Source organism: Mercenaria mercenaria, chromosome 4, assembly GCF_021730395.1.
Source record: "Mercenaria mercenaria strain notata chromosome 4, MADL_Memer_1, whole genome shotgun sequence".
Taxonomy (NCBI): Eukaryota; Metazoa; Mollusca; class Bivalvia; order Venerida; family Veneridae; genus Mercenaria; species Mercenaria mercenaria.
The window spans coordinates 27,422,906-27,450,809 of record NC_069364.1 but is presented as its reverse complement, the minus strand read 5'-3'; the positions used below and the strand labels follow the sequence as shown (position 1 = coordinate 27,450,809).

The following is a 27,904-nucleotide window of genomic DNA, read 5'->3' as shown; positions in this document are numbered from 1 at the left end:
AACTGTATGGTAGAGGTTTTTAATCTAAATCAGTAGACGCATGAACAAGAGCACCGCCTTGCGGGTGCTGACGCTCATCTGATTTTTTTTGTGTAATAGAAATATTGTCCTACCCATGATTTTCTAAGTCTAAAAAGGGCCATCATTCTTGCAAAAAGCAGGATAGAGTTATGTTTCTTGATGTACAGTGTCCACTTATGATGGTGAAAAACTGTTGCAAGTTTTAAAGCAATAGCTTTAATAGTTTATGAGAAAAGTTGACTTAAACATAATACTCAACCAAGAAAATGATTTTCTAAGTCCAAAAGGGGCAATAATTATTGCAAAAAGCAGGATGGAGTTATGTTGCTTGCTGTACAGGGTCAGCTTATGATGGTGAACAAGTGTTGCAAGTTTCAAAGCAATAGCTTTGATAGTTTAAGAGAAAAAGTTGACCTAAACATAAAACTTAACCAAGAAATCTGATATTTTCTAAGTCAAAAAGGGGCCATAAATCTTGCAAAAAGCAGGACGGAGTTATGTTTCTTGCTATACAGGGTCAACTTATGATGGTAAACAAGTGTTGCAAGTTTTAAAGCAATAGCTTTGATAGTTTAGGATAAAAGCTGACCTAAACATAAAACTTAACCAAGAAAACTGATTTTCTAAGTCCAAAAGGGGCAATAAATCTTGCAAAAAGCAAGATGGAGTTATGATTCTTGACGTACAGGGTCTGCTTATGATGGTGAACAAGTATTCCAAGTTTCAAAGCAATAGCTTTGATAGTTTAGGAGAAAAGTTGACCTAAACATAAAACTTAACCAAGAAATCTGATATTTTCTAAGTACAAAAGGGGCCATAAATCTTGCAAAAAGCAAGATGGAGTTATGTTTCTTGCTATACAGGGTCAGCTTATGATGGTGAACAAGTATTCCAAGTTTCAAAGCAATAGCTTTGATAGTTTAGGAGAAAAGCTGACCTAAACATAAAACTTAACCAGGCAACGCCGACGCAGACGCCGATGCCGACGCCGACGCCGACAACCGCTCAAGTGATGACAATAACTCATCATTTTTTTTCAAAAAATCAGATGAGCTAAAAATGGCGGCCTGCATAAATGTAAATTGTGTGAAATTAAATTGGAAAAATATACAAGTTTACAGACAATAATCTTTGGAATGAGTTGGCAGAGATAACAAGTGTTGTAAAGAAATTGGATCCGAGTAGAAATTACGGCACCTAAAGCTCAACATTAGGAGTAATCACCTACGAAAAATGGCCTTCACTATCAGTTTCAAAGCTGTCCAGATGTTGAAAAATCTGGCGTATCACAATGTACAAGATTTGTTGTCTGTATATTATAATTGGACAACGATCGAATTCATGTGGGACTGTCAGAAAAATACCACAATTGATAAAAAGGAAAGAAACCAAAGAAATGGCAAAATGGAAGAGCAAAAGTGAGTATCAACTTGCTATTCAAACATATTTTTTTTTTTTACTTTGAAGTCTTGAGGGTTAGAGAAGAAAAACTAACTAACACCACAATTTTCAGTAGTTCTGTTCAAAACAAAGTGCAATTTCAATGTAAAATGACATGTCCCTGCAAATGCTTGACAATGATACATGTGATAAAAGATTCAAACTAGTCAAAATAATTGGATCGTCATATTAACGGTTGTTTAATATTTGTGACGGGCAATCTAATTCAGTGGAGATATTGGCCATATATAAAAGATTATCTCAATATTTCCTAGGATCAAGTTCTAGCCAGGTACTATAACTCAAAAGATAATTATGAAACATGAAACTCAGAGCAATATATTGTCTTGTTCACTTAATATTAAAAGTATACCAACAAAATCTGTAAGAAGACCCTTTGACAGTATGTTTGGGAAAAACATTCAGACACTATATGCCACATGTGCCTTTGACACTGAGGAACACATAATGACATATCCAGTAATAAATGTTTTTACGGACTCATAACTTATTAATTCCAAGTCCAATCTCAGTGAAGAGTCTTATAAATCTCCGATAATGTTGTCTGAACATCGGCCAATAAGGTTGTTATTTTGTACACATTTTAGCTGATCCAAAATTCAGATTGTTTTGGCTTGTCGTACAATATAGGTGGCACTGACAGTCAGCAAAATATAAAACAATATTCAAGCCACTGAAACTTAACCAAAGCAATTTAATTTTAACGCCAGTGTCACTGAATATGCATAATATTTATCAATTCATAATTTTTCATTTCTAGTATGACAATGCCTGTCTTTTAAGACTCCATCTCCTGCTAATCAATATGCATATATGCAGGATGCAGACCTAAAGTAGTCATTGCATATATCCATTTTAAAGCAGTTTTTATTCATTTTTAAATAATAAACATCATGCAGTGGTCTTATGATATGATAATGTCAACTGTGGTATATGTATATTTGATAATGAAAAATGTTTACACAAGTCTATTTTTACTTCAAAATAGATACATACAAAAACATAAATAGTGCATATCCTTGGTGACTTTGAAAATGGCATTATTCATACAAGCTACACATAAAGAAAACAACAGTATACTGAGATGATGAGATATAAACCAGTTCAGAATAGGTCATTTGTGAGTGTGTATGCAATTTAAGCTTGCAAGCTTTTGTTTTCTGTGGTTTACAAAAAATAAAAAAATTGTATCCTTTTGGATGTTTTATTTTTATTTATTTGGTCGACTGCTCAAAATTGGGACTTTTATCTTTATTTTTATTTGTCCCCCACCCCGACCCTAATTTTTTGAAAAATGTCCCGTAAACCAGAAAATAAAAAAATGTTGGCCTTACATGTAATAATCTAATAATTGTCGGATGATATAAATCTGCACACTTTTGACCGAATGATTACCTGCTGCATTTCGCACCTCTTCAAACGTGTGAGAAAACTACCTTTAATTAAATTATCGTTTATCCCCGCTCAACTAACTGGATTAAATTTAATTTGATTAACTAATCAGCTGTATGTGCCGACAAGTGTGACGACCGTTGTATCTTCTACAAGGTAAGATTAGTTGTTGAGTATATTGTGTTGAAAATATTTTACAGAAATCAGTTTGTTTTTTTTTGTAGAAAATGATAAGACTCTGTATATCAACGGATTACAGTTCCGTGAAAATTGTTGGAACGGGCGTAAAACACAATCGCATTATCTAGATACATCTGGGATTATTTTCGTCATGATAAAATATTAATATCAATCATACTAAATATTAATATTTTTTCCTGAAAATTCACATGCACACGTAGAAATATATTCTTGATAAAAGCTTAAAAGGATTTTCAAAAAATATCCATCAGACACTTTACAATTAATGTCTTGATTTTACATGTCACTCGAGATTTCCGGGCATGTAGAATAGGGCGAAATCAAGACCCGTATATGTTTTGCGCTTCAAAACCACCCTAAATATAAATATTTTTTCTTGAAAATTGACATGCAAACGTAGATTTATATTCCTGATAAATGTTTAAAAGGATTTTAAAAAATATTCATTAATTTACATTATATGTCTAGATTTCCCTAATTTGATTAAATTTTATGACTTGATTTTGCATGTCACTGACTATCTGGCAAAATCAACACCCGTATATATTTTTCGTTTCTAATTATTCCGAAATATAAGTTTTTTTCCCTTGAAAATTGACATGCACAGGTAGAAAAATATTCTTAATAGAAGCTTAAAAGGATTTTGAAAAGTATTCATCACTTTAGATTTTATGTCTTGATTTTGCCGGTCACTTGAGATTTCTTCGCATATAAAACCTGGCGAAATCAACACCCGTATATGTTTTTCGTTTTATAACCAAACTATATATAAATATTTTTTCTTGAAAATTGGCATGCACACTAAGACATAATTATGCTCTGAATAAAAGCTAAACAGGATTTTTAAAGAAATCATCATTTTAAATTTGATGTCTTGATTTTACTTGTCACTTGAGATTTCTTTGCATATAGAGTCTAGCGAAATCAACACCCGTATATGTTTTTCGTTTCAAAACCACCTTATATATAAATATTTTTTCTTGGAAATTGACATGCAAACTGAGAAATATATTCTTAATAAAAGCCTAAAAAGATTTAAAAAGAAAATTCATCACTTTCAATTTTATGTCTTGATTTTACCTGTCACTTGAGATTTCCGCGCATGTAGAATCGGGCGAAACCTAGACCCGTATACGTTTTTCACTTCAAAATCACCCTAAATACAAATATTTTTCTTGAAAATTGACATGCAAACGTAGATTTATATTTTTAATCAAAGCTTAAAAGGATTTTTAAAAATATTCATTAGTTTACATTTTATGTCTAGATTTCGCTAATTTGATTAGATTTTGCGAAATCTACTAGATTTCGCTATTCAGTCATACCGATTTACATCGATAAGTAGAGATTTTGATCAATACGCTAAACCAGTCTGAATACGTCACTGAATGACTACAGGCTACGTCACTCTGTTTTATTTTTAGAAAATAAATTATGCTGCTGAAAATGAAATTGGGATTCCGACATCGTGATTAGTATTTGTTGTCTTTAAATTAAAACATTCAGTTCCGTTTTTACTTTGCGTCCCATGTACGCAATGGTCTTGAAAAATTTGCGTACCAACCAAATTCGTTGCGTATTTAGATACTTTTATGCCGTAAACGCGAACACTGTTCAAAGCTATATGCCTTTAAATGATAACTGTATGTAGGGTTGGATACCGGTTCCCGGTATCGGTACCATACCGAATAATCACATCAAAAAGTACCGGTATATACCGTTTCGTAAAGAACCGGTTCTGACTTCGATATTTCCATAAAAGTAATTAAACAAAATAATTACCAAATCCGCGGCAAAAGAAAGCAGAAAATAAGCAAATAGTATTTGAAATACAGTAATAACGCGATCGACATTGCTTTACTGTGACACCGCTCCGAGTAACCTCCCTTGAATTAACATGGAGAGCTGGCCTTGTGAATAATTTCGTATGCGAAATACGGGGATTTTTTAAGGCTGATTTTGGGGCCAAATATGGGCCCCATCCCAATTCCAGAAATATGCTTATTTTCCAAATTTTGAGGTATAAATTTCCCAAAAAATACCAATTTTTAGGTACCGTCATCCTACGAATATAAGACGCACATTTTTTTACGAGATTCTGGCCTCGAAAGACCGATGTGTCCTATATATGGGTATAGAAAAAGATCAAACATTTCCCCCAACTCAAAAATTAAGAAAATCGATCTTTGTTTATCCCGCGTACCTCTATATTGAAGAGAATTCAAGGGGAGTAAATACCAACGACTCGGGCATGGCTAATACCCGGTATCGGGACCCGGCGTCTTAAATTACTTTTGTATAAAAAGTAAAATTTAGAGCTCGCGTAAAAAAAGATAAATAAATGCTGTTTTTCATTAAAATATATTTTACAACAAATTTCTGTAACTGATTATTAAGTTTTTAGCAAGACCCGTGTAAAACTTTCCCAGCGCTTTTTCACACATTTTGCATTAAAATAATTGAAACTCAATATCAGGTAGTCCGGAAATCGATTAATCTAATCTTCAAACTAATTTTGATAGTTGTCTATTATCCTCTTGTTCAACGAGAAATTCACGCCCGAGGCATTACTTATCTTACACCTACTGTCACAGTCAGCAAACAATTAACTGTTTGTTAATCATACCCGGAGGCAATTGTAAAAATGTGCATGCGAGATTTTAGAATGATCCTATATGATCATAGCCACTGATCCGTAAAGTGTAAAACAATTTGCAAACCAGTCTTAAAATTACGTCATTTTACCGCCACGTGCCAAAGTGTACTTTCGTTTTCACTGGCGTCAATATTCTTGGAGTGGTCAGATGATGCGGCAGTTTAGTTCTTTAAATACTTGCCACAACATCCAAAAACATCGACAATGATTAAGCAGAAACCGGCGAGTTCGTAGAAACTATAGCGAATTTCGGACAAACAAAAATTCGGATAAGTGAAAAGTGGGTAAAAGCATTTTTCCAAAATTCTGCTGATATTTTTTCACTGCATCCTATACACGAGTGCGACCTATATTCGGCCGTTTACGGTTGTCTCAATTTTCAGGTTTCCAAAACTTTCAGAAGACAAAAAAAAAAAAAAAAGACTTTTGACGTGACTTACAACAAAAACAAACAAGAGCTGTCCGTAAGACAGCCAAGCTCGACTATTCGAAATATTGACCCAGAAGCAGGAAAATATTACCCAAAAAAGATAAATATCAAAAGAGTTTTAAGTTCAAAAGTGGGAATAATTTGACCAAAATGCATATCAGTTATGGGACTTGCTGCTATCTACTAGTTTTATAACCCCGAAGGCACATGAGAAGTTTCAATTCAATATCTGCATTAGTTTTGGAGATAGAAACTTGCATGTAAAACTTTAACCAGAATTTTCAAAGTCCAAAAGGGGGCATAATTTGCCCAAAATACATGCCAGAGTTATGGGACTTGATCCAGTGAGGTTAGTAATTGATCTAGAAAAAGAAAAAATAACTTTCAAATCTATATGCCTTTTAGTAATAGCTGTATGTACTTGCACGCAAAACTTTAACCAGAATTTGCTAAGTCCAAAAGGGGGCATAATTTGGCCAAAATGAAGGTCAGAGTTATGGGACTTGATCCTATCAACTAGTTTTATAACCCCGAAGACACATGTGAAGTTTCAAATCAATATCTGCAATAGTTTTGGAGATAATAACTTGCATGTAAAACTTGAACCAAAATTTTCTAAGTCTAAAAGGGGGCATAATTTGCTCAAAAAACATGTCAGAGTTATGGGACTTGACCCAGTGAGGTTGGTAATTGATCTAGAAAAAGAAAAAAGAAATTTTAAATCTATATGCCTTTTAGAAATAGTTGTATGTACCTGCACGCAAAACTTTAACCAGAATTTTCTAAGTCCAAAAGAGGGCATAATTTGGCCAAAATGAAAGTCAGAGTTATGGGACTTGCTGCTATCAACTAGTTCTATAATCCCGAAGACACATGTGAAGTTTCAAATCAATATCTGCATTAGTTTTGGAGATAGTAACTTGCATGTAAAACTTTAACCAAAATTTTCTAAGTCTAAAAGGGGGCATAATTTGCTCAAAATACATGTCAGAGTTATGGGTCTTGACCCAGTGAGGTTGGTAATTGATCTAGAAAAAGAAAAAATAAGTTTCAAATCTATATGCCTTTTAGAAATAGTTGTATGTACTTGCACGCAAAACTTTAACCAGAATTTTCTAAGTCCAAAAGGGGGCATAATTTGGCCAAAAGGAAAGTCAGAGATATGGGACTTGCTGCTATCAACTAATTTTATAACCCCGAAGACACATGTGAAGTTTCAATTCAATATCTGCATTAGTTTTGGTGATAGTAACTTGCATGTAAAACTTTAACCAAAATTTTCTAAGTCCAAAAGGGGGCATAATTTGCTCAAAATACATGTCAGAGTTATGGGACTTATCCCAGAGAGGTTGGTAATTGACCTAGAAAAAGAAGAAATAAGTTTCAAAGCTCTATGCCTTTCATTGATGGCTGTATGTACTTGCATGCAAAAACTTAACCAAGGTGTGACGCCGACGCCGACGCCAGGGTGAGTAGAATAGCTAGACTATTCTTCGAATAGTCGAGCTAAAAATTAAACAATTCTGAAATAAAGGTTGTATGATGGTAAAACTTATTTTATGAATTTCCCAATTTTCAGGTTTTACGCTCCATTTTCCCCAACTGAATGGGCCACGGGCCCCAGGTTTGAAACGGAAAAAAAAAACCCTGAAATATTATTACAAAAACTACTTTGACCGTCGTTTTAAACTACGTAAATCATACTTAATTGCAAAATATATGACACTTTTTTGCTCTTTGTCATATTCTATCAAAACAAATAAAAAAAAATGATTTAAATAAAAAGTTATGAAACTAAGCTGTAACCTACGTAAACAAGTCATCGGTTTTTGCACTTTAAAAACATTACTAGTTAACCTGGTTGAAGATTTATCATGTGTGACAAAGAGTCTGACTTGTTAAATGGGTTAATTTGAAAGCTAGTAAGTGTTGAATTTAACAGTTCTAGTCAGTGCTGAGCAAGAATTACCACAGTCAGTGCAATCATGGATGTGATCGTCCTGTCCATTCGTTTGTCCGTACAAGGTTAACCAAATGGGACCGTCTCCTTTAGCATCAATACCCCTTTCTAGAATGACTTGATACTAATGCAGATGTAACCTGTGACCATTCCCTATCTTCAAACATCACCTGACCTCAGTTTGACCTTGACCTCGTTTTGGACTTAGGTTGCTTTGTATCGACAAGGATGCCACCGGGGGCATCAAGCCTTTATTGAACGCAGCTTCTTGTTTTTTTTATTTTGGAAAACTTAAGATATGCTTCTTTTTTTTTACACTTTCATAGTTCTAATACAACATTCCATTAACAGACTTAAAATGTTTATATATCACAGCAAATGGGTGTTTTTAATACTAACCAAATCATTGCTTATGTTTTGTTTTGTTTGTTTTGGGTTTAAGGCCGTTTTTCAACCGTTACAGTATTTCAGTCATGTAACGGCGGGCAGTTAACCTAACCAGTGTTCCTAGATTCTGTACCAGTACAAACCTGTTCTCCGCAAGTAACTGCCAACTTCCCCACATGAATCAGAGGTGGAGGACTAATGATTTCAGACACAATGTCGTTTATCAAATAGTCACGGAGAACATACGCCCAGCCCAAGGATCGAACTCGCGACCCCGCGATCCGTAGACCGACGCTCTACCTACTGAGCTAAGCGGGTGGGTTTCACTGCTTATGTGATGTACTACAAAGCATGGTATCGGTATCGTTAAAAATACCGTATCGTTTCGTTGGTATTGGTATCGGTATCGGACCGCTTCATCCTTAATGATATCCAACCCTAATGTATGTATTTGAAAGGCATGATGCAAAACTTTAATGGTGTGACGCTGACACCAGGGTGAGTAGAATAGCTCAGACTATTCAGTATTCTTTGAATAGTCAAGCTAAAAAATTGATAAACCGTATAAAATGTGAAGTTATAAGAACTGAAATTCAGCTAAATCTATTACAGTAGTTAAAAGATATCACCTACCTCACACTAGCAAGGGCTTTTGACGCCACTGAAATAGAGAAAAAAACAACCATGTTTTTACTGACAATAGCTGTCTGGCAGTGTGCTAGACTATTTGTAGCCCGTTCGACTAATACAGTCTTACATACAAAAGCTTTAAATTTAATTTCTTTAAAGTAAATAGTTTCTTTCAAATTATTACGACACATCAGGGGTCAACACAAAAAATGTTCACTTGCCAAGTAGGCTGTGAACACTGGGTCCATCTGAAGTTTTGTTTCACTCTATTTGAATGCAGTGTTTACAGAGGAATTTGACCCATTTATTTGGTACAAAACGTTAGATGGTCCTGGCAGTGTTCGCAGCCTACTAGTTAAGTGAACATTTTTTGAAGAGCATAGTAATAAATAAATTCATTGACAAATAATGCGTACATCTTCCAAAACAGTGCATAAAAAAGTATGACTCAACAGGTCACATCGCAAACACGCGACTCTGACAGCACCAGGAATGGACTGCAGACAAAAACAAAATTTACATCAATTTTTAATCTGATCATAAATCTCCCTCCGAAAATTTATTATAATGGATGAAAATTCTGCATTAGTAAAATCTTAAAAATCATGTACAAGGTAGCCTGTTATGCTGTAGTTTCAATCCCCTTAACATTTCCTTCCGCGCATGCGCATTAACACAGACATGTGCGAGGGTCAAAGTATATTTTGGGCATTTCTCCAAAGATATAAATAGCTTAAAACACAAAGAAATATAAAACACGTAAATTATTCATACATAAAACCAATCATGTCATCGGTCTGGATCACTAAAAAAGCTTTCTTGTTAATTCGCACCCTCTGAATGCATATGTGTAGAAAGTTTTGTTTAATGTGAAAAATTAGTATTTACAGCATAGTTCACTTTGTTCATTCCACCCTGAAGCCACTTGTATGTAGAATTGTAAAATAATGACGTACAAACTGGATAGTGTAACTTTTTAACAAGAGCTGTCCATAAGACAGCCAAGCTCGACTATTCGAAATATTGTCACAGAAGCAGGAAATTATTACCCAAAATGTTAAATATCAAAAGAGTTTTAAGTTCGAAAGGGGACATAATTTGACCAAAATACATATCAGAGTTATGGGACTTGATGCTATCAACTAGTTTTATAACCCCGAAGAAACATGTTAGGTTTCAATTCAATATCTGCATTAGTTTTGGAGATAGTAACTTGCATGTCAAACTTTAACCAAAATTTTCTAAGTCCAAAAGGGGGCATATTTGTTCAAAATACATGTTAAAGAGTTATGGAACTTGACCTAGTGAGGCTGGTAATTGACCTAGAAAAGGAATAAATAAGATTCAAAGCTATATGCCTTTTGGTAATAGCTGTATGTACTTGCACGCAAAACTTTAACCAGAATTTTCTAAGTCCAAAAGGGGGCATAATTTGCCCAAAATACATGTCAGAGTTATGGGACTTGATTCTATCAACTAGTTTTATAACCCCGAAGACACATGTGAAGTTTCAATTTAATATCTATATTACTTCTGGAGATAGTAACTTGCATGTAAAACTTTAACCAGGATTTTCTAAGACCAAAAGGGGGCATAATTTGCCCAAAATACATGTCAGAGTTATGGGACTTGACCCAGTGAGGTAGGTAATTGATCTAGAAAAAGAAAAAATAAGTTTCAAATCTACATGCCTTTTAGTAATAGCTGTATGTACTTGCATGCAAAACTTTAACCAGAATTTTCTAAGTCCAAAAGGGGGCATAATTTGGCCAAAATGAAGGTCAGGGTTATGGGACTTGATGCTATAAACTAGTTTTATAACCCCGAAGACACATGTAAAGTTTCAATTCAATATCTGCATTACCGTAGATACCCATGTATAATGCGCAGTTTTTTGACCCCCGGGACCACCCCCGAATCGTGGGTGCGCATAATACACAGGTATAGACAATTTTCCAACTTGAATTCAAAACAAGTTTGTTACCGATGTTCGCCATTTTGGTAAAGGGAAACTACTCCCCGCGCTTACTGTCTCCGCTAAAATCTAAGATTGCCGTTACGTTCCGTAAAAGATCGAATTGTTTATTTTTCTTTCAAACAAAATTAATTTCATATAAATTTAAAAGTATTTTGACGAAAGAAATGTTTATAAATCACAAAAATTATGTTACTCATTAAAGATCGAGAATTATCTTTAACCGAGATCAAACTGTGAACAACATAATTGACACGAGGTGACACGTTGATTGCCGGTAATTACTGGCTTTATGATCGTGACAAAAAGACTATCACACCTTTTGTTATCAGTTTAAATTGAGAAGCTCATGTCATTTTGAAAGATACCATTCCGAAATATTGAATCAGCTGCTATTTATTTATTCAAAATAGTGAATTAAAAAAGGTAAAACAACAAATATAACAATAATTTACTGGTTTTATTTTCGAGAAAACAAAAATCGATAGTACCGTGAGACTGATGCTGCTCTCCGCCGTGGAGATAAAATTTATTACCGGTGTCGATGTAAACTCTACTTTCGTTTTCCATCCACCTCAAAATTGACCAAAAATGTTTTTGTTTTTTTTTTCCCAGGATTTTGGACTAAGATCGGGGGTGCGCATTATACACGGGTGCGCATTATACATGGGTATCTACGGTAGTTTTGGAGATAGTAACTTGCATGTAAAACTTTAACCAGGATTTTCTAAGTCCAGAAGGGGGCATAATTTGCCCAAAATACATGTCAGAGTTATGGGACTTGACCCAGTGAGGTACGTAATTGATCTAGAAAAAGAAAAAATAAGTTTCAAATCTATATGCCTTTTAGCAATAGCTGTATGTACTTGCACGCAAAACTTTAACCAGAATTTGCTAAGTCCAAAAGGGGGCATAATTTGCCCAAAATAAAGGTCAGAGTTATGGGACTTGGTGCTATCAACTAGTTTTATAACCCCGAAGACACATGTGAAGTTTCAATTCAATATCTGCATTAGTTTTGGAGATAGTAACTTGCATGTCAAACTTTAACCAAAATTTTCCGAAAGGGGGCATAATTTGCTCAAAATACATGTTAGAGTTATGGAACTTGACCCAGTGAGGTTGGTAATTGACCTAGAAAAAGAATAAATAAGTTTCAAAGCTATATGCCTTTAAATGATAGCTGTATGTACTTGCATGCAAAAACTTAACCAAGGTGTGACGCCGACGCCGACGCCAGGGTGAGTAGAATAGTCGAGCTAAAAACACATGTCAACTGGGATTATTAGTTTCTGGATGAAGAAATCAGTTTTAGTCACTGCAGCCTTATTTCGTTTGACTCTCTATAAGACACCAATTAGTTGGTTGACAGTGATTTTTTTTGCCCTTTTGGGAAAAGGTCCGGTATCAGATAAATTGGGAAAAATTATGGGGGTTTTACTCAGATTGGGAATTTTTAAAGCTAATAAATAACATCATTTAGAATGCTTCTTCCTTTAATTACATGTAAATAGCATCAAAGTTACTGTTTAAATGGTTAAATCATGTTGAATGTCAATGTAACTAAGTTTTCCTTCTGCAGTCTTCAAAATGCAAACTTAATTTGGTAATTTGGGGAATTTTTGGATAATAATTGGGAAAAAAGATTGCATATTTCAAAAAGGTCCTTTTAGGGGTACTTTAAAAGAGAAAAAAATCGCTGTTGAAAAATCAAAATACTGGCATTTGCAATAAAATGCATACATTGATAAGTCAGAATCCAAAACTGGAGGTTTGCCATTTTTCGCTGAGTTGGAGTCCAAAATGGGGTTTTTTATTCGACATAAATTAAGCGCGTGACACAAACTTAAGAGGCAAAATCCAACATTTTTGCACACATAATGTATAAGTCTACACCAGAAGAACAATCCTCATAATCATGATTTGAATTTTGACAAGAGTTTGCCACTTTAACTTCATTCTTTTGTTCAATTTTATAATAATATCTAATATTCTGTTAATTCAAAGCTATTGCCTATTAGCCCCTTTTACGGCAAAACTTTTAATTTAAAAGAGGTCGAGTACTGGAAGTCAAGGCATGCTGTCTTACAGAATCTCCCTCTTGTTCTAATTAAACTTCTACAGATTGAATTTGTAGAAACAAGTCTCAATTAGGTTTGAATGAAGGGAACCATGCATTAACATATCTAACGAGGACTTCAAAAAAACGGGCCTAAATTGGTCTGAACACAACTCATAAATACGTAAATACCTTACCCCACCCACTTCGTATAAAAATACTGTGATTTTGACCATGAAATATTAGAAACCAGAAATGCATTCAACATGTATTACCCTTACCAAAATATGTAGAGAATGTTATTAAATAAATGAGTGTGTATGTTTTCATCCAGTTTTCAATCTAATAAGTCCGATTTAGTAGCAAATAATTTGGTAAACTTGAAGAAAATGCGTACTCCGTAAGGGGAAATAACACATCTTGTTCTAAAAATGTAACGGGTTGGTTTTTCCAACAATTATTTATGTGATTTTATTAAAGAGCAAAATTTTTCTTTGAATAATCAAAATTCATTTCAGTTGGGAATTATTTCTTATGACTGGGAGTTTTTTTTTTGCTTCAAATTGGTAAAAAATGGAGCTTAATTGGCATTGAGAATGGGCTGATATTCGGCCCCGTGAGACAGGTGGAAAAGGCCCTGCTTGTCTAATCCCTTATCAAAACAAACAATTAATAATTCACCTGTGAAAAACAACTCTTTCCTCCAACTACATGTGTGTCAAACATGTATAATACACAACAGTCAGTGACACTTTGATTTACAGTGTAAACATGTTTGGCACTTCTCGGTAATTATCAACCCAGTCATAATACTGATTTTTATTTATTTATTTTTTTTTTTTTGAAAAGCAGGAGAAATATGATTTTGGTCGGGAGACGGGAGGCAAGGTGAAAAAATCGGGATTTTGACCCACCCGTGCGGGAGATCACATGTATGTAAAATGTATTATTAAATAAGATTCAAAGCAAAATCAAGAAATTTAGTGTCAAAAGAGCAGGTGCGCGGACAATTGCATGACCCAACAACACGCCAAATCGTCAGCCGCTCACCTCATTTTGCATTAAAAATGGCGGACCAGTAAGTATGAATTTAACGGTAAAATACGGGGTTTTTGGAAGGGAAGCAACTACCGGCTGAAAAATCAATACACACCTGCAGGAGTCTGGTTGCGTGGAAGAAAGTTTAGCGAAATTAAATGGAAACTACGATTTAATGGCAAATAATCGGGAACTTAGGTGAAATTAAGGTCGAATATATACTGTGATACTGTGGCAACCATTTGTTTGATGATTTATCTGCTTTTTGCGCATGCTGAGTGATAAATTCACGTTTTACGCTTTGGTGAATCTTCGACGTATCGAACGTAACCGGTACTTGGCTGATGTCAGATGCGTCTCGTGCATTATTTCGGGAAATGCTAAGGGATCAAAACCAAATGAAGGGTCGAATTGACAAGAAGTAGGCATACCGTATTTTGGTGTGTATAGGTCGCGGTAATGTATAGTCCGCATCTAATTTTTGCTCTGGAAATGGTCGGAAAATTTAACTTCTAGCGTACTAGTCGCAGTTAAATTTCGGATTTTTTCCCCAGCAATATTTATATTTACCGGCAAAAAAGTTATGGCGGCGGCCATATTGATTATTATCAGAACCTGATTGGTGGAAATCGGACTGTGTTATTTTCGTTCCAAACCGTTTCGTACCAACAGTAGTATCGGTAACAGACTACATCAAAGAAAAGCGGCTTTTTGACACTAATTGGCAGCAGACGGTTTGCGTTTACATTCTGTTATCATGCAAGTTTAAGTGTGAATTGTTTGCACAGCAATTATAACACCTTTCTGTGTCATGTAATTAACCGCGTTCTTTTGATTCTGAGTAAAAAGATTAACAAAATATCTCTTTTTGGATTTTTTTCTTTTATTTAAAAATCAAAAGTAAAAAATAATCATTCAAGTTTTTTAATACGCTAAGAATTAGTATAAACAATGTTTGGAATTGAGGACGGATCTGTCCGGATTTTATCCAACCCGAAGTACATGTCAATGGCATCCAGTAAAACGAAAGTAGAAACAAACGTAATTCAGATTGCAAAACATCTTTGAATTAAAGTCATTCGTAATTTTAATAGTCTGTATGGGTTATTTACGATATATTCCAGTCATAATCGTTAATGATTGTTGGAAGTATCATGCAGATGTAGATGTAGATATTTTATTGAAAGTAACCGCTATTGGTTGAAAAACCGCCGATATTGATATTTTTTATCCATTTTGTTCGTTCGTAACAGATGCACAAATTTTGCGAGAGCTACGGTCCGAAAATTGGCCCGAAAAAAAAAACTGCTGGCAATGTTCTGTCGTATAGGTCGCAGGAACTTATTCTGGCAGCAAAATGGGTAGAAAAAGTGCGACCTATACACACCAAAATATGGTAATTAAAATAAAGTTGATAAGCATCTTCAAATCCTGAACTTTTGAGATTGTTTATTGGTGAATTGAACCATGTTTATCTGTCAATGCACTGTGTAACTAAGTCATCGGAAATGTAAATTAACTGAATACAAGGTAGAAACAAAAACAACATCGAAATAGGTGTGCGTAAAATTACCGGTTCAATGACAGACAGATAGTGTAAGAAAAATTAATTGGCAGGACCATTGTGTGGATAGACACTTCTTTTGCAAAATGTCAAAAAAATCATGAACTAGCTTTACTTTAACGATTGCAAATTGGGTTAAAGCGGTATGCCGAGTAAATCGGCTAACGGGAGAAATTGTGGTATTCAATCCAGCAGGACCGCTTTTCCCCACCCGCTTTACTTATAGCTGAGATTTATACTATTTCAAATTGCTTTTTAAAGCAAACATTAAGTCTTATAACTTAATCTGCAGCTTAAAGATATAACATTCTTTTTTCAAAGCTTACATTTCCTAGCAGCTAATGTTGACAACATTATTTCGGCTCATAAACTTCAGCCGGCAAGGTCAAAAAATTTTTGGCCGTAGCCCCGGAAATGCTATCGTAAAGCGACAGGTTCTGTTTTTACGACTTTATTATTTTAATTTGATTTATCCGAGTAAATGTCTCTACATATCAGTAATATAAACCGATTGGTGTATGCATGAAATCAAACCAAAAATAATAGTTCTATTAAGTTATGTACAAAATACAACAAAACACGGAGTTTAAGGATGAACACCACTAAATTTACCCTCCACACGAGAACCCACCATCCCCCCTCAAAACCTTTGAACTAATATGAAACCAGATGCTACCTATGACGCGAATAGCCCGTAAAATTGAGCTTAAAAAGCTGCAATTCATGAAAACCCATGTTATATGTGGATAAAACAGTAGAATTGAATTTGTCTGAACCAAAGAGGTATAAAAATTTATAAAATTTATACTTCTTTGTCTGGACAGACAGGGTTTACTTACAAATATATCTAGAATAAGTAATAATTAATGGAAACTAAACCAAACCTCAGTGTTCTGCATCTGAATTTTATACAGAAAACAGACATCTGCGGTTGCAATTTTTATTCTCACAGACAATTCTGAGCTCTTAGTAAATTTTAAACTAAGATACAAGTTTTGTTATACTCATTTCCATGGGAATAGTATTCTTATTCAGACCTGTTCCTTGCACTCTACACATCATCTTATCACTAACTAGTTATAAGCCAAGTTCGAACAGGGTCACTCAAAATGAAATGGATATTTAATATGTTACTTGAACTTCGTCAACTAGCTATACATAACATGTATGAGCTCCGTAACCTAATGTCAAATTCCGATGAATTAATCCAAGAGTATAATAGAATGGCGAGTTTACGTAAGTTTTGATCGATAAAATAAATGTTTTGTGTAGTATGTAAATTTCATTTTTGAAAGACCCTGGTTCGAACAAATAAGTATAAAATTTATTTTTATAGCTCTTTAGTTCGAAGTTAATGGGCGACTCCTTGGTATCGAAAAATCAATAGAATAAAGCAATGATCCTTTCTTGATATAAAGAAAGGATTTTATGATATAAAAGCATCTTAATTTTTATAAAATAAGTTCTAAAATAGTTAATATCTTTATTTTCGTATGAAAGGTCTAAAATAGTTAACATTGTCCCATACAAGTGCCATTCTCTTATATATGTAATCTAAAAATATCATTCCAATGATAAAACTTTTGACATTTTGATACTGCCAGGACATTTTTATTATCTGCATTTTTCCAAATGTTTGTCAGTGTAAAGAATGCAGTTCAGTAGGCAGATGAATAAAAGACTTTTCAATCTGAACATAATCTAAATAATTCAGTTATGCTTTAGGTGTAATGTAACGTTTAGATAGTGGACAGCAGAAATGTCTACCATTTTACAAAAGTTAAAATGACTTTAATGATCATATAGATAAGGAACGCAAGGCAGGCATTTTTATTTGAATATGGATTTTTTTCAAACTTAGGATCGTCGTTGCTACATATTCAACTCTTGACTACTAGCAGATTAGAGATCACCAATTGTTTTCCCATAAACTTCCACTATAACATTATGGCGTGTACGGCCTTCCATAAATCGAAACATGTATATCCAATCACGTTTTCAAGATTTATCTTAGTTCCACCAAAATGACGAAAAACATATGAATAGTGGTACTTTATTTAAGTAATTTTTGTGTGAATGAAATAACCTCCTGTTTACATCGTTGTCATGGCGGTAAAAAAATCATTTGATGAAACTTGTTTTTCAATAAGCATAAAATGTAGCAAATTTGGTCAAAATGTATAATGAAATACTGTAAATGCATTAAAAATATTCCGTTTGGAAAAAATAATCGCTTCTTGGGTTTGTTTATATGACTGACCAATCAGAACGCATAGACGATACCTTATTCCCAGGTATACACTTACCTCATTTCCAGTAAGTCCCCTGTACTTTTTTTGAATTGGTGGTCTCTGACCAGCACTTTTACAGTGTGATGAAGTAACTTCATTTTGCAGTACTTCTGGAATACTGGCACGTTCATTAGAAAAGATCCCGTTTATGTGTTACTATAAAATAATTGTCTATTGCTTTTGAGTACAGATTTAAGTGTTCTTGAGAAATGCTTACTGTTTATTTGGGTTTTCTGTACAAAAAAATAAATTGAAAAATTACGCAACAACGGTATTTTCATCAAAAGAAACAGATTTGGCTAATTGTGACATGAGGCTAGCATGCAATTATGATATATTCAGTAATAAAAGTTACTCCACGTGGAAATCATATTTTTTCAGTTATTTATATCTATAGTTTTGAACTAAACGTTGTAACAATGACAGACAGAGATAGAAAGAAAGTATTTTGTTTTTGTTCTAGAATGTTATTGTATATGATGAATAATTGAAAACGATGATAAATGAAATGAAATGAAATGATGGAGGAGTGTCATGAAAGAGAAGATGGGGATGTTTGTAATTGTAATATAATGTAAAAACAAAGAGGAATCAGGGTAGAGTAGTTGTTTTGCTCAGAGATTTGCTCAAAGTTTACTTATAAATAATTAAGTGAATTCGAGGCTTCAGATCGTTTCTGTAACAACATTTTTCGCTGATTTCTCTTTGAATACCAGACACACCCATTCCTATTATAAAACTCCCGCATGATTGAAGATATAGTCTCACTTCAACAAGTGTCTTCAATCACCTGGGCACTTTCTGGATCAGTGCAAAACTATGACAAAAGTATTAAAAAGGGCATGTTATAGATTTAGTGGATGAAACAGGAGGGGTTTCAGAACGAGGCCGTGAGTAGGCTGGATATGGTATCAATATGTTTTTAATAAATCTACATACTATAGTGGTATCAATACGTTTTTAATAAATCTACATACTATAGAACAGGTAAAAAAAAAAACATCCATAGCCAGTAATAATAAGATGTCTACTTACTAAATGTCAACAATATTGAGATCTTATGCCTATTGAGCTAAGGTTAAAACAATGAGAATGCGTTTGATAGATATTATCAATCATTGACAGTACTAGTATCAATTTACTTTCACATCGATGTTCGCTTTATTTTTGTGTACAAGAAATACACGTGTCATAATATTTGTAAGCTATATTTAATGTCCTTAAAGTACCCACTGTAGTGAGATAATCATGAGAGATAATCCATTAGATTTAAATGTCAATATCATTTTATGTCATGTTAATACTTACAATACAAATGATTAAATGTTTCGCATATACAAACTTTGTCAAAGAATAATGCATAGGCGCAAGAATGATGTCAGCATTGTATGATACATGCCCCCTGAAAAATCCTTGATAAAGTGAGATATAAAACCAAAGAAAGGAATCATTGCAGAAGGTACGTAATTCATCCATAACTGTAAGCAACATGCCAACACGATTTGTCTCTCTTGAATGAGATAAATTATCAAAAGTTAATTATAATTCAAACAAGAGGGCTAAGATGGCCCTAGGTCGCTCACATGAGAAACACACCATAACAGTGTAAACATGTTTGACCTAGTGATTTCATGGAAACAAATATTCTGGCCAATTTTCATAAGGATTGGACCAAAAATGTGGTCTCTTGAGTTTAAACAAGTATTTTCTTTGATATGACCTAGTGACCTAGTTTTTTATCCAAGATGACCCATATTCAATCTTGACCTAGATTTGATCAAGGCAATCATTCTGACCTAATTTCATGAAGATCAATTGAAAAAAAAACCCAGCCTTTATCGCATACACAACTTTTTTCTTTGATTTGACCTAGTGACCTACTTTTTAACCCCAGATGATACATATTCGAACTCGATCTAGAATTCATCAAGGCAATCATTCTGACCAAATTTCATGAAGCTCAATTGAAAAATACAGCTTCTATTGCATGCAAAATGTTTTTATTTGATTTGACCTAGTGACCTACTTTTTGATCCCAGATCACCCATATTTATACTTGACCTAGAATTCATCAAGGCAATCATTCTGACCAAATTCCATGAAGATCAATTGAAAAATACAGCCTCTTTCGCATTCCCAAAGTTTTCTTTTGATTTGACTTAGTGACCTACTTTTTGACCCCAGATGATCCATTTTTGAACTTGGCCTAGATTTCACCAAGGTATTCATTCTGACAAAATTTCATGAAGACGAGTTGAAAAATACAGCCTCTATCGCATACACAATGTTTTTATTTGATTTGACCTAGTGACCTAGTTTTTCACCGCAGATGACCTATTTTCGAACTTGGCCTAGATTTTATCAAGATTATCATTCTGACTAAAATTCATGAAGACCAATTGAACAAGAGCTGTCCATAAGACAGCCAAGCTCGACTATTCGAAATATTGACCCAGAAGCAGGAAAATATTACCCAAAAAAGTTAAATATCAAAAGAGTTTTAAGTTCAAAAGGGGGAATAATTTGACCAAAATGCATATCAGTTATGGGACTTGCTGCTATCAACTAGTTTTATAACCCCGAAGGCACATGAGAAGTTTCAATTCAATATCTGCATTAGTTTTGGAGATAGTAACTTGCATGTAAAACTTTAACCAGAATTTTCAAAGTCCAAAAGGGGGCATAATTTGCCCAAAATACATGCCAGAGTTTTGGGACTTGATCCAGTGAGGTTAGTAATTGATCTAGAAAAAGAAAAAATAAGTTTCAAATCTATATGCCTTTTAGTAATAGCTGTATGTACTTGCACGCAAAACTTCAACCAGAATTTTCTAAGTCCAAAAGGGGGCATAATTTGGCCAAAATGAAAGTCAGAGTTATGGGACTTGATCCTATCAACTAGTTTTATAACCCCGAAGACACATGTGAAGTTTCAAATCAATATCTGCATTATTTTTGGAGATAATAACTTGCATGTAAAACTTTAACCAAAATTTTCTAAGTCTAAAAGGGGCATAATTTGCTCAAAAAACATGTCAGAGTTATGGGACTTGACCCAGTGAGGTTGGTAATTGATCTAGAAAAAGAAAAAATAAGTTTTAAATCTATATGCCTTTTAGAAATAGTTGTATGTACTTGCACGCAAAACTTTAACCAGAATTTTCTAAGTCTAAAAGGGGGCATAATTTGCTCAAATAACATGTCAGAGTTATGGGACTTGACCCAGTGAGGTTGGTAATTGATCTAGAAAAAGAAAAAATAAGTTTTAAATCTATATGCCTTTTAGAAATAGTTGTATGTACTCGCACGCAAAACTTTAACCAGAATTTTCTAAGTCCAAAAGGGGGCATAATTTGGCCAAAATGAAAGTCAGAGTTATGGGACTTGCTGCTATCAACTAGTTTTATAACCCCGAAGACACATGTGAAGTTTCAAATCAATATCTGCATCAGTTTTGGAGATAGTAACTTGCATGTAAAACTTTAACCAAAATTTTCTAAGTCCAAATGGGGGCATAATTTGCTCAAAATACATGTCAGAGTTATGGGACTTGACCCAGAGAGGTTGGTAATTGACCTAGAAAAAGAAGAAATAAGTTTCAAAGCTATATGCCTTTCACTGATGGCTGTATGTACTTGCATGCAAAAACTTAACCAAGGTGTGACGCCGACGCCGACGCCGACGCCGACGCCAGGGTGAGTAGAATAGCTAGACTATTCTTCGAATAGTCGAGCTAAAAATACAGCTTCTATCGCATACACAAGGTTTTTCTTTGATTTGACCTAGTGTCCTACTTTTTGACTCAAGATAACCCATTTTCTAACTTGGCCTAGATTTCATCAAGGTAATCATTCTGACAAAATTTCATGAAGATTAGTTGAAAAATACAGCCTCTATCGCATACACAAGCCAAATGTTGACGGACGACAGACGACAAACGACGGACGCCGGGCATCGAGCGATCACAATAACTCAACTGAGCATTGCTAAGGTGAGCTAAAAATACAGTATGTTACTCTAGCGTTAAGTACTTATTCTGTTATTTTTAAATAACGAAAAAGCTTTAATTTACCCCATTTAGGATAGACAACTCGTGTTGGCATGTCGCTTACGTTACTAATGGATTACACACCTTCTCCAGTATTTTAGCTTTTCATGTTATTTATGTTTTTACTTAGGCCTTTCTTTGTTTTATACTGGTACCGTCCAATGAATTGCGAAAATGACAACAGTGTTGAGATCTATTCCTGAAGCCCGACACTTTGATAGTTTTATTTTGTCACAAATAAGTAGCTATCATTAGACAGTCACAGGTTATGTAGAAAAGGTGCCATAAATCCGTGTATTTTTCTGTCAAACATCTAAGCGATGGGGAATGCACCGCCATTCTCAAATCACAGAAGTTTTATATAAATGGAGATATAAGATTTCAACAAGATTTGGTAAAATATCTGCGAGGGACTTTGTTGTCTGAAAAAACGTGAACATTACCTGTTGGTAACAGAAATGCATTCATTTACTAATATAGCTACGACGAATTTTCAATGAAGGAAATGTCCATATACACATATATGAGCCGCGCCATGAGAAAACCAACATAGTGGGTTTACGACCAGCATGGATCCAGACCAGCCTGCGCATCCGCGCAGTCTGGTCAGGATCCATGCTGTTCGCTAACATGCAGTTTCTCTAATTCCAATAGGCTTTGAAAGCGAACAGCATGGATCCTGATCAGACTGCGCGGATGCGCAGGCTGGTCTGGATCCATGCTGGTCGCAAAGCCATTATGTTGGTTTTCTCATGGCACGGCTCATATATATATTTCTAAGTAAAAAAATGCCATTCTGTAGAAAGAATCCGCGACAGAGAAAATGGCACGTCAAGAAATGTGTGACATTTAACTTCGGAGACGAAATGTCATTTGGTTTATTTTGCTATTTCCACAACCTATTCCATGACAGTCACTTACTTGAGCTTAAGTAAAAAATGAGCAGGCTGACGACAAATGGCACAGAATTCACCGCTCTGAAATCCGTTACAGAAGCTCGTCAGTAATCATTTTTTTCTTGAGTTATCTGGTGATAACCCGTTTATTTTCCATTCCATGTAAACAGTACATCAATTTATACAATACAAAATTTATATCTTTAAATGCTGCATATGTAGTGCAGAGATATCTTTAAAAATCTCTAAAAACAAATTATTAGTAAAGAGATGTATTCTTATTGTTAGCATATACTGCTTATGGAAGTTTTTTTTTAAAAGATATTAATATTTAAAAGAGTTACATAGTGAATGAAAGTTATGTTTAAAATGTTTCTTAAATCAATTTGCCAACAAACCGATATCCGACTCTCACAGCTCTATATGATCCCATTTCATGTGATGAGAAGAAAGTTTTTCTTTTACTGTTGCAATGTGTTTTTCTAACTATTTTCTTTCTTGAAGGAATGTTAAACAGTTCTCAAATCTAAGGGCAGTATACACTAATTTATTTTTGAAAATATTTAGTATTTTGCTAAAATAACCATATAATTAACCAAACAACTTTTTCGAGCTTGATGGATTTTTTTAAAGGCCAAAACTAATACTACGGAAGTTTAGATCGACTTTCAAATTACGAAGACAGGACTGAGAAATATTACATTTATATAGAATATTTTTGGTGGGAATAATCCGCATGATATATACATTTTGTATATATATTACTAGTCTTGACAGTAGTCTTAAAAGGTTTCATATTGATACTCTTCCAATTTAAATTTACAAAATATTTGTTCCATTTTGTTCCACTGTTACTATTTTATTTTTTTTTAAGTATTTGTTGTACAAAAGTTTGTTAGTTTTTTTTTAACTGCATGATTTTATTTATAAGATAGTATTCTTCTCCCATGTTTTCATTTATTTTTTCTGACTTTATTTTTTCTTTCCAGGCAGAGGGGATGTTTAGATAATATTAATTTATTTTCGATTCCATAAAGAGTTTGAAATTTCTCAAACTTGTAGAATCGTTTGTTTTCATAGCTATACACATCTTTGCTCATTTTAACTCCTTTTTCCAACCATGTGTTATAGAAAATAGTTTTGCCTGATATTTTGATCAATGAATTATTCCTTATAATTTCTGTGGATACATTTCTAATATTTTTTTTTCAAAATTGATGTTTGACCAGCTTGAGATAACATCTTCTTGCTTTTAGAAGTAATATCGTTGCGTATAAAGTTGCATTCAGAAAGCCTTTTTCCACCAAGTTTATTAATTTCCATTAAATAAAACGTTTTCCAAGCACCTTTACTGTCTTGAGTTAAAAATTTAGTAATCTTTTTCTAAGTGTGACATACATCCCGACTTGAAATGGCCTCTTAAGCGTTCCAGGTGTAACGCATCCAGACACTGGATTGGTATATATCCCGATGTTGGGAAAGTGTGGGATCAAACTCACGGCCCGTGGTTTCGCAGCCAGACAGTGCTACCACTGAACCACTATACGCCCACTTTGATTAAACAACCCATACATACAATAACATCCCACGAAAACACGCGAAAATGTAAGATCACCCATGATGAACTAATTTATTATCCCCCGCCGATGAAATCGGGAGGAGGGTATTGAAATGGCGTTGTCCGTCCGTCTGTCTGTGCGTGCGTGCGGAAGTCCGTCCGTCCGTCCGCAGCCATTTGTCAGTAACTAGCAGGTAAAATTTCATGAAACTTGAAATAAACATGAACCAACATACTGCGATGATGCCCGTCAAGTGTTTTTTGGATTGGTCAATTTCCCTTAGAGTTATTGCCCTTGATTTAATGAAAAATGTCCGTCCGCTTTCATTTCTCAGTAACTAGCATGTAGAATTTAATGAAACTTGAAATAAACATAAACCAACATACTGCAATGATGTCCGTCAAGTTTGTTTGGATTAGTCAATTTCCTTTAGAGTTATTGCCCTTGATTTAATGAAAAATGCCCCAAAATGTCCGTCCGCAGCCATTTCTCAGTAACTATCAGGTAGAATTTCATAAAACTTGAAATAAACATGCACCAGCATAAGTGCGATGATGCCCGTCAATTTTTTTTTTTTTGATTGGTCAATTTTCCTTAGAGTTATTGCCTCTAATTTAATGAAATTCCACGTCTGCAGCCATTTCTCAGTAACACGCTGGTAGAATTTCATGAAACTTGAAATAAATATGGACCAACATACTTCGATGATGCCTGTCATTTTTTTTAATTGGTCAATTTTCCTTAAGAGTTGTTGCCCTTTAATTGTTTAAAAACTACAGATTTGTACATAACAAACCAACCAATTGGTAGAATTTCATTAAACTTTTTTCATTCTTTTCCATGAATATTTATTATAAACTTATGAAGTTGTGTACCCACACCTGGTCACCACCTTGCCTTGGTCACATCCCCTCCTCCCACCCACACCCCTAAAAAATCATTCCTTTTTATTAATTCCTTTTCAAACCTTCTATGAATATTTATCAACATGCAAAGTTGTACTGTTCCCCCACCTCACTCCACCACGCTGAGTCATGCCCACCATCCCGATCATTCATCCCCCACCTTTTTTTTTCATTTTTAATTTTCCATCAATATTTATAATCAACATGTGATGTTTAGAACCTCACCCGGTCACCCCCGCTGCCCCTTCCCGAGCTCCCCCAGTCCCCAAAAAGCATTCATTTTCTGTTAAATTGATTTTGACTAATGAAATCATTTGCTTCTTAGTAACATCCTTAACTTTTGCCGGACATATTTTTTTTGCCATGCCTCACCACAAACCTTTTCGGCGGGGGATACCAATTCATCAAATTTGCTTGTCTACAAATGCGTTGCTGGCTGCAGCTGCGATGGGATAGGGGACATTTGCAATTGGTTTGCCGATGTAAAATATACATTGTTAAAGTTTTACGTAAAAGGATATTTCATGAAGTGCTTTCGCTACGCTCTCTCGGATGTCAAATTACCTACCTGGATTACCTACCTAACTAGACAAACCTACTAGTTAGTATTCCGCGTACGATAATTATTTTATCTCAGCAAAACCTCTGGTATAAAACTTCCGTCAAACTGTTTCAGAGCAGATATTGTTTGAAGAAAATGATAGATGGACGGACGCACGACAGACACAAGTGATCACAATAGCTCACATGCAACGAGTTGAATCAAAAACATGAAAATGAAAGGTAGAACTACGATGTTGAAAAGTTTAAACAACGCAATAAGTTTGATACAGAGTCCAACTTAAAACGAAAATACAAAATATTTTAGAGTTTTTTAAATAACAGGTTCGTATTTTCGAGTTTACATTACAAAAGTTTAAAGCTTTTGACAGCTTTGTTTCGACTTTTCATCCAGAGTGCTGTCGGTGCTTTGAATCGTGCTTTCATTGTTTGTTCGTCTTATATATACGGACACCGTAAACTTTGTAAATTACTGCGTTTGACGAGGCTCTGTGTTATGAACTTTGCCCTTTTAGAATTGACTTTTGAGAAATGGGTGAAAACAGGTAAGAATGTAGCATGATAGATTACGCAAAGCGTTTTGCACTAAAGCACAAAAAATACAATACGTTACGTTTGTGAAGTTATCGATCTAATTGACGTAATAGCACAACGGACGTGACTGATTTACTAAACATTTACTACTTAAAGCACTATTTAGGAACTACCGTTTTGTTATTTTGGCAGTTGTGTGGATTAGTCGTATAGGTAAGTACTACATGTATTGTTTTTAAGGAATATTGATGAAATACGAACAAAAAGCGAAATATTTTCCACCGAGTGGGAACCAAAATACAACATTTTCATGCGACGCGGTAAAAAACTGAACTCGGTCTGCTGATACTGATTATAAAGATAATTTTCATTTTAGGCGCAGACAACAATTTGTCTAATAAATGTAATGTTGAACCTGAATTTGCCAAAATCATTTTTCTCGTTATATTTCCAGACGACAAAGACTTTTAATATTTTGAATGATACAAAATTCAAACTTTTTAAAAGCAAAACTTATGAAATTAAAGAATACTCGTTAACGGTTGCGAACTTTAAAAAATGAACTCAAAACTGCAAATTACGTATTTCAGCACGTGAGCGTTGAGCTAAGTTACTTCCGAAGAATGCCGAATTTGCCTAACAAGAGTACGCCATCACAAGGAAATTGCCGCGTGGCATTACGGGACAAATTCTTCAAATATATTCCGCAGTCTTAATATTGACCGTCTATGTAACAATGATGAAACGTTTTTCTATTCTTTTGTAGGTAATAGCGCACACCGCCATTTCGTTTGACGGTAAGTACACGTGTAATATGTTATGTTTAATATATAAAGCAACTAAAAAGCATTTACGCAGAGCCGTTGTAAAGGTGTAATCGTGGATATAAAGAATTTGGTGGACTTTTTACCAGACAGTGGTTGAAGGCAAGGGAGAAGAAGTTTAGATCATAAGGAATACACCAAAGGAACGATGAGTTTCGTAGTCGGCCAATTACAACTTCAGTGAATTGTTTCAGCGTAAAATAATCTTTCGGGCACATTAATACAGATACAATTACAAACATACCATAAATTCACAAATGAATGACTCTTCAATCATTCAACAGCTTTGTTGTTTTTTTCTTCAACGTCAAAATTTCAAATATCATCAAATACAAGCAATGCTGACTACGCTCTTTTTGGTATTCTCTGAGGTTTTCGTTTCAGATGTATAAAAATCGACGTTGAATATCGCTGTGTCAGTTTGGGCAATTTATGTTTAAAAAAATGATTAACATGAATATTAAGAGCTTGTGGCACGACATTACCTGACTGCTTCTTTGAATGTTATTGTG

The 27,904-nt window shown here is 34.4% G+C and overlaps 2 protein-coding genes across 2 annotated transcripts in view; one reads left to right on the top strand and one right to left on the bottom strand.

The window, feature by feature from the left end:
- The window catches only part of LOC123551299 (ATP synthase subunit b, mitochondrial-like), a 40,533-nt gene extending 24,305 nt beyond the window's left edge, over positions 1 to 16,228 (bottom strand). Inside the window, exons 1-2 of the mRNA XM_045340135.2 lie at positions 16,101 to 16,228; positions 9,142 to 9,169 (exon numbers count right to left, since the gene is read on the bottom strand). Of these exons, the coding sequence (XP_045196070.2) occupies positions 9,142 to 9,169; positions 16,101 to 16,128 (56 nt within the window). The 5' untranslated portion in view covers positions 16,129 to 16,228. The remainder of the gene's footprint in view (positions 1 to 9,141; positions 9,170 to 16,100) is intronic.
- The window catches only part of LOC123551300 (uncharacterized), a 37,108-nt gene that overhangs the window by 1,866 nt on the left and 7,338 nt on the right, over positions 1 to 27,904 (top strand). The window contains exon 2 of the mRNA XM_053540828.1: positions 27,335 to 27,365. Coding sequence (XP_053396803.1) covers positions 27,335 to 27,365 — 31 coding nt within the window. The remainder of the gene's footprint in view (positions 1 to 27,334; positions 27,366 to 27,904) is intronic.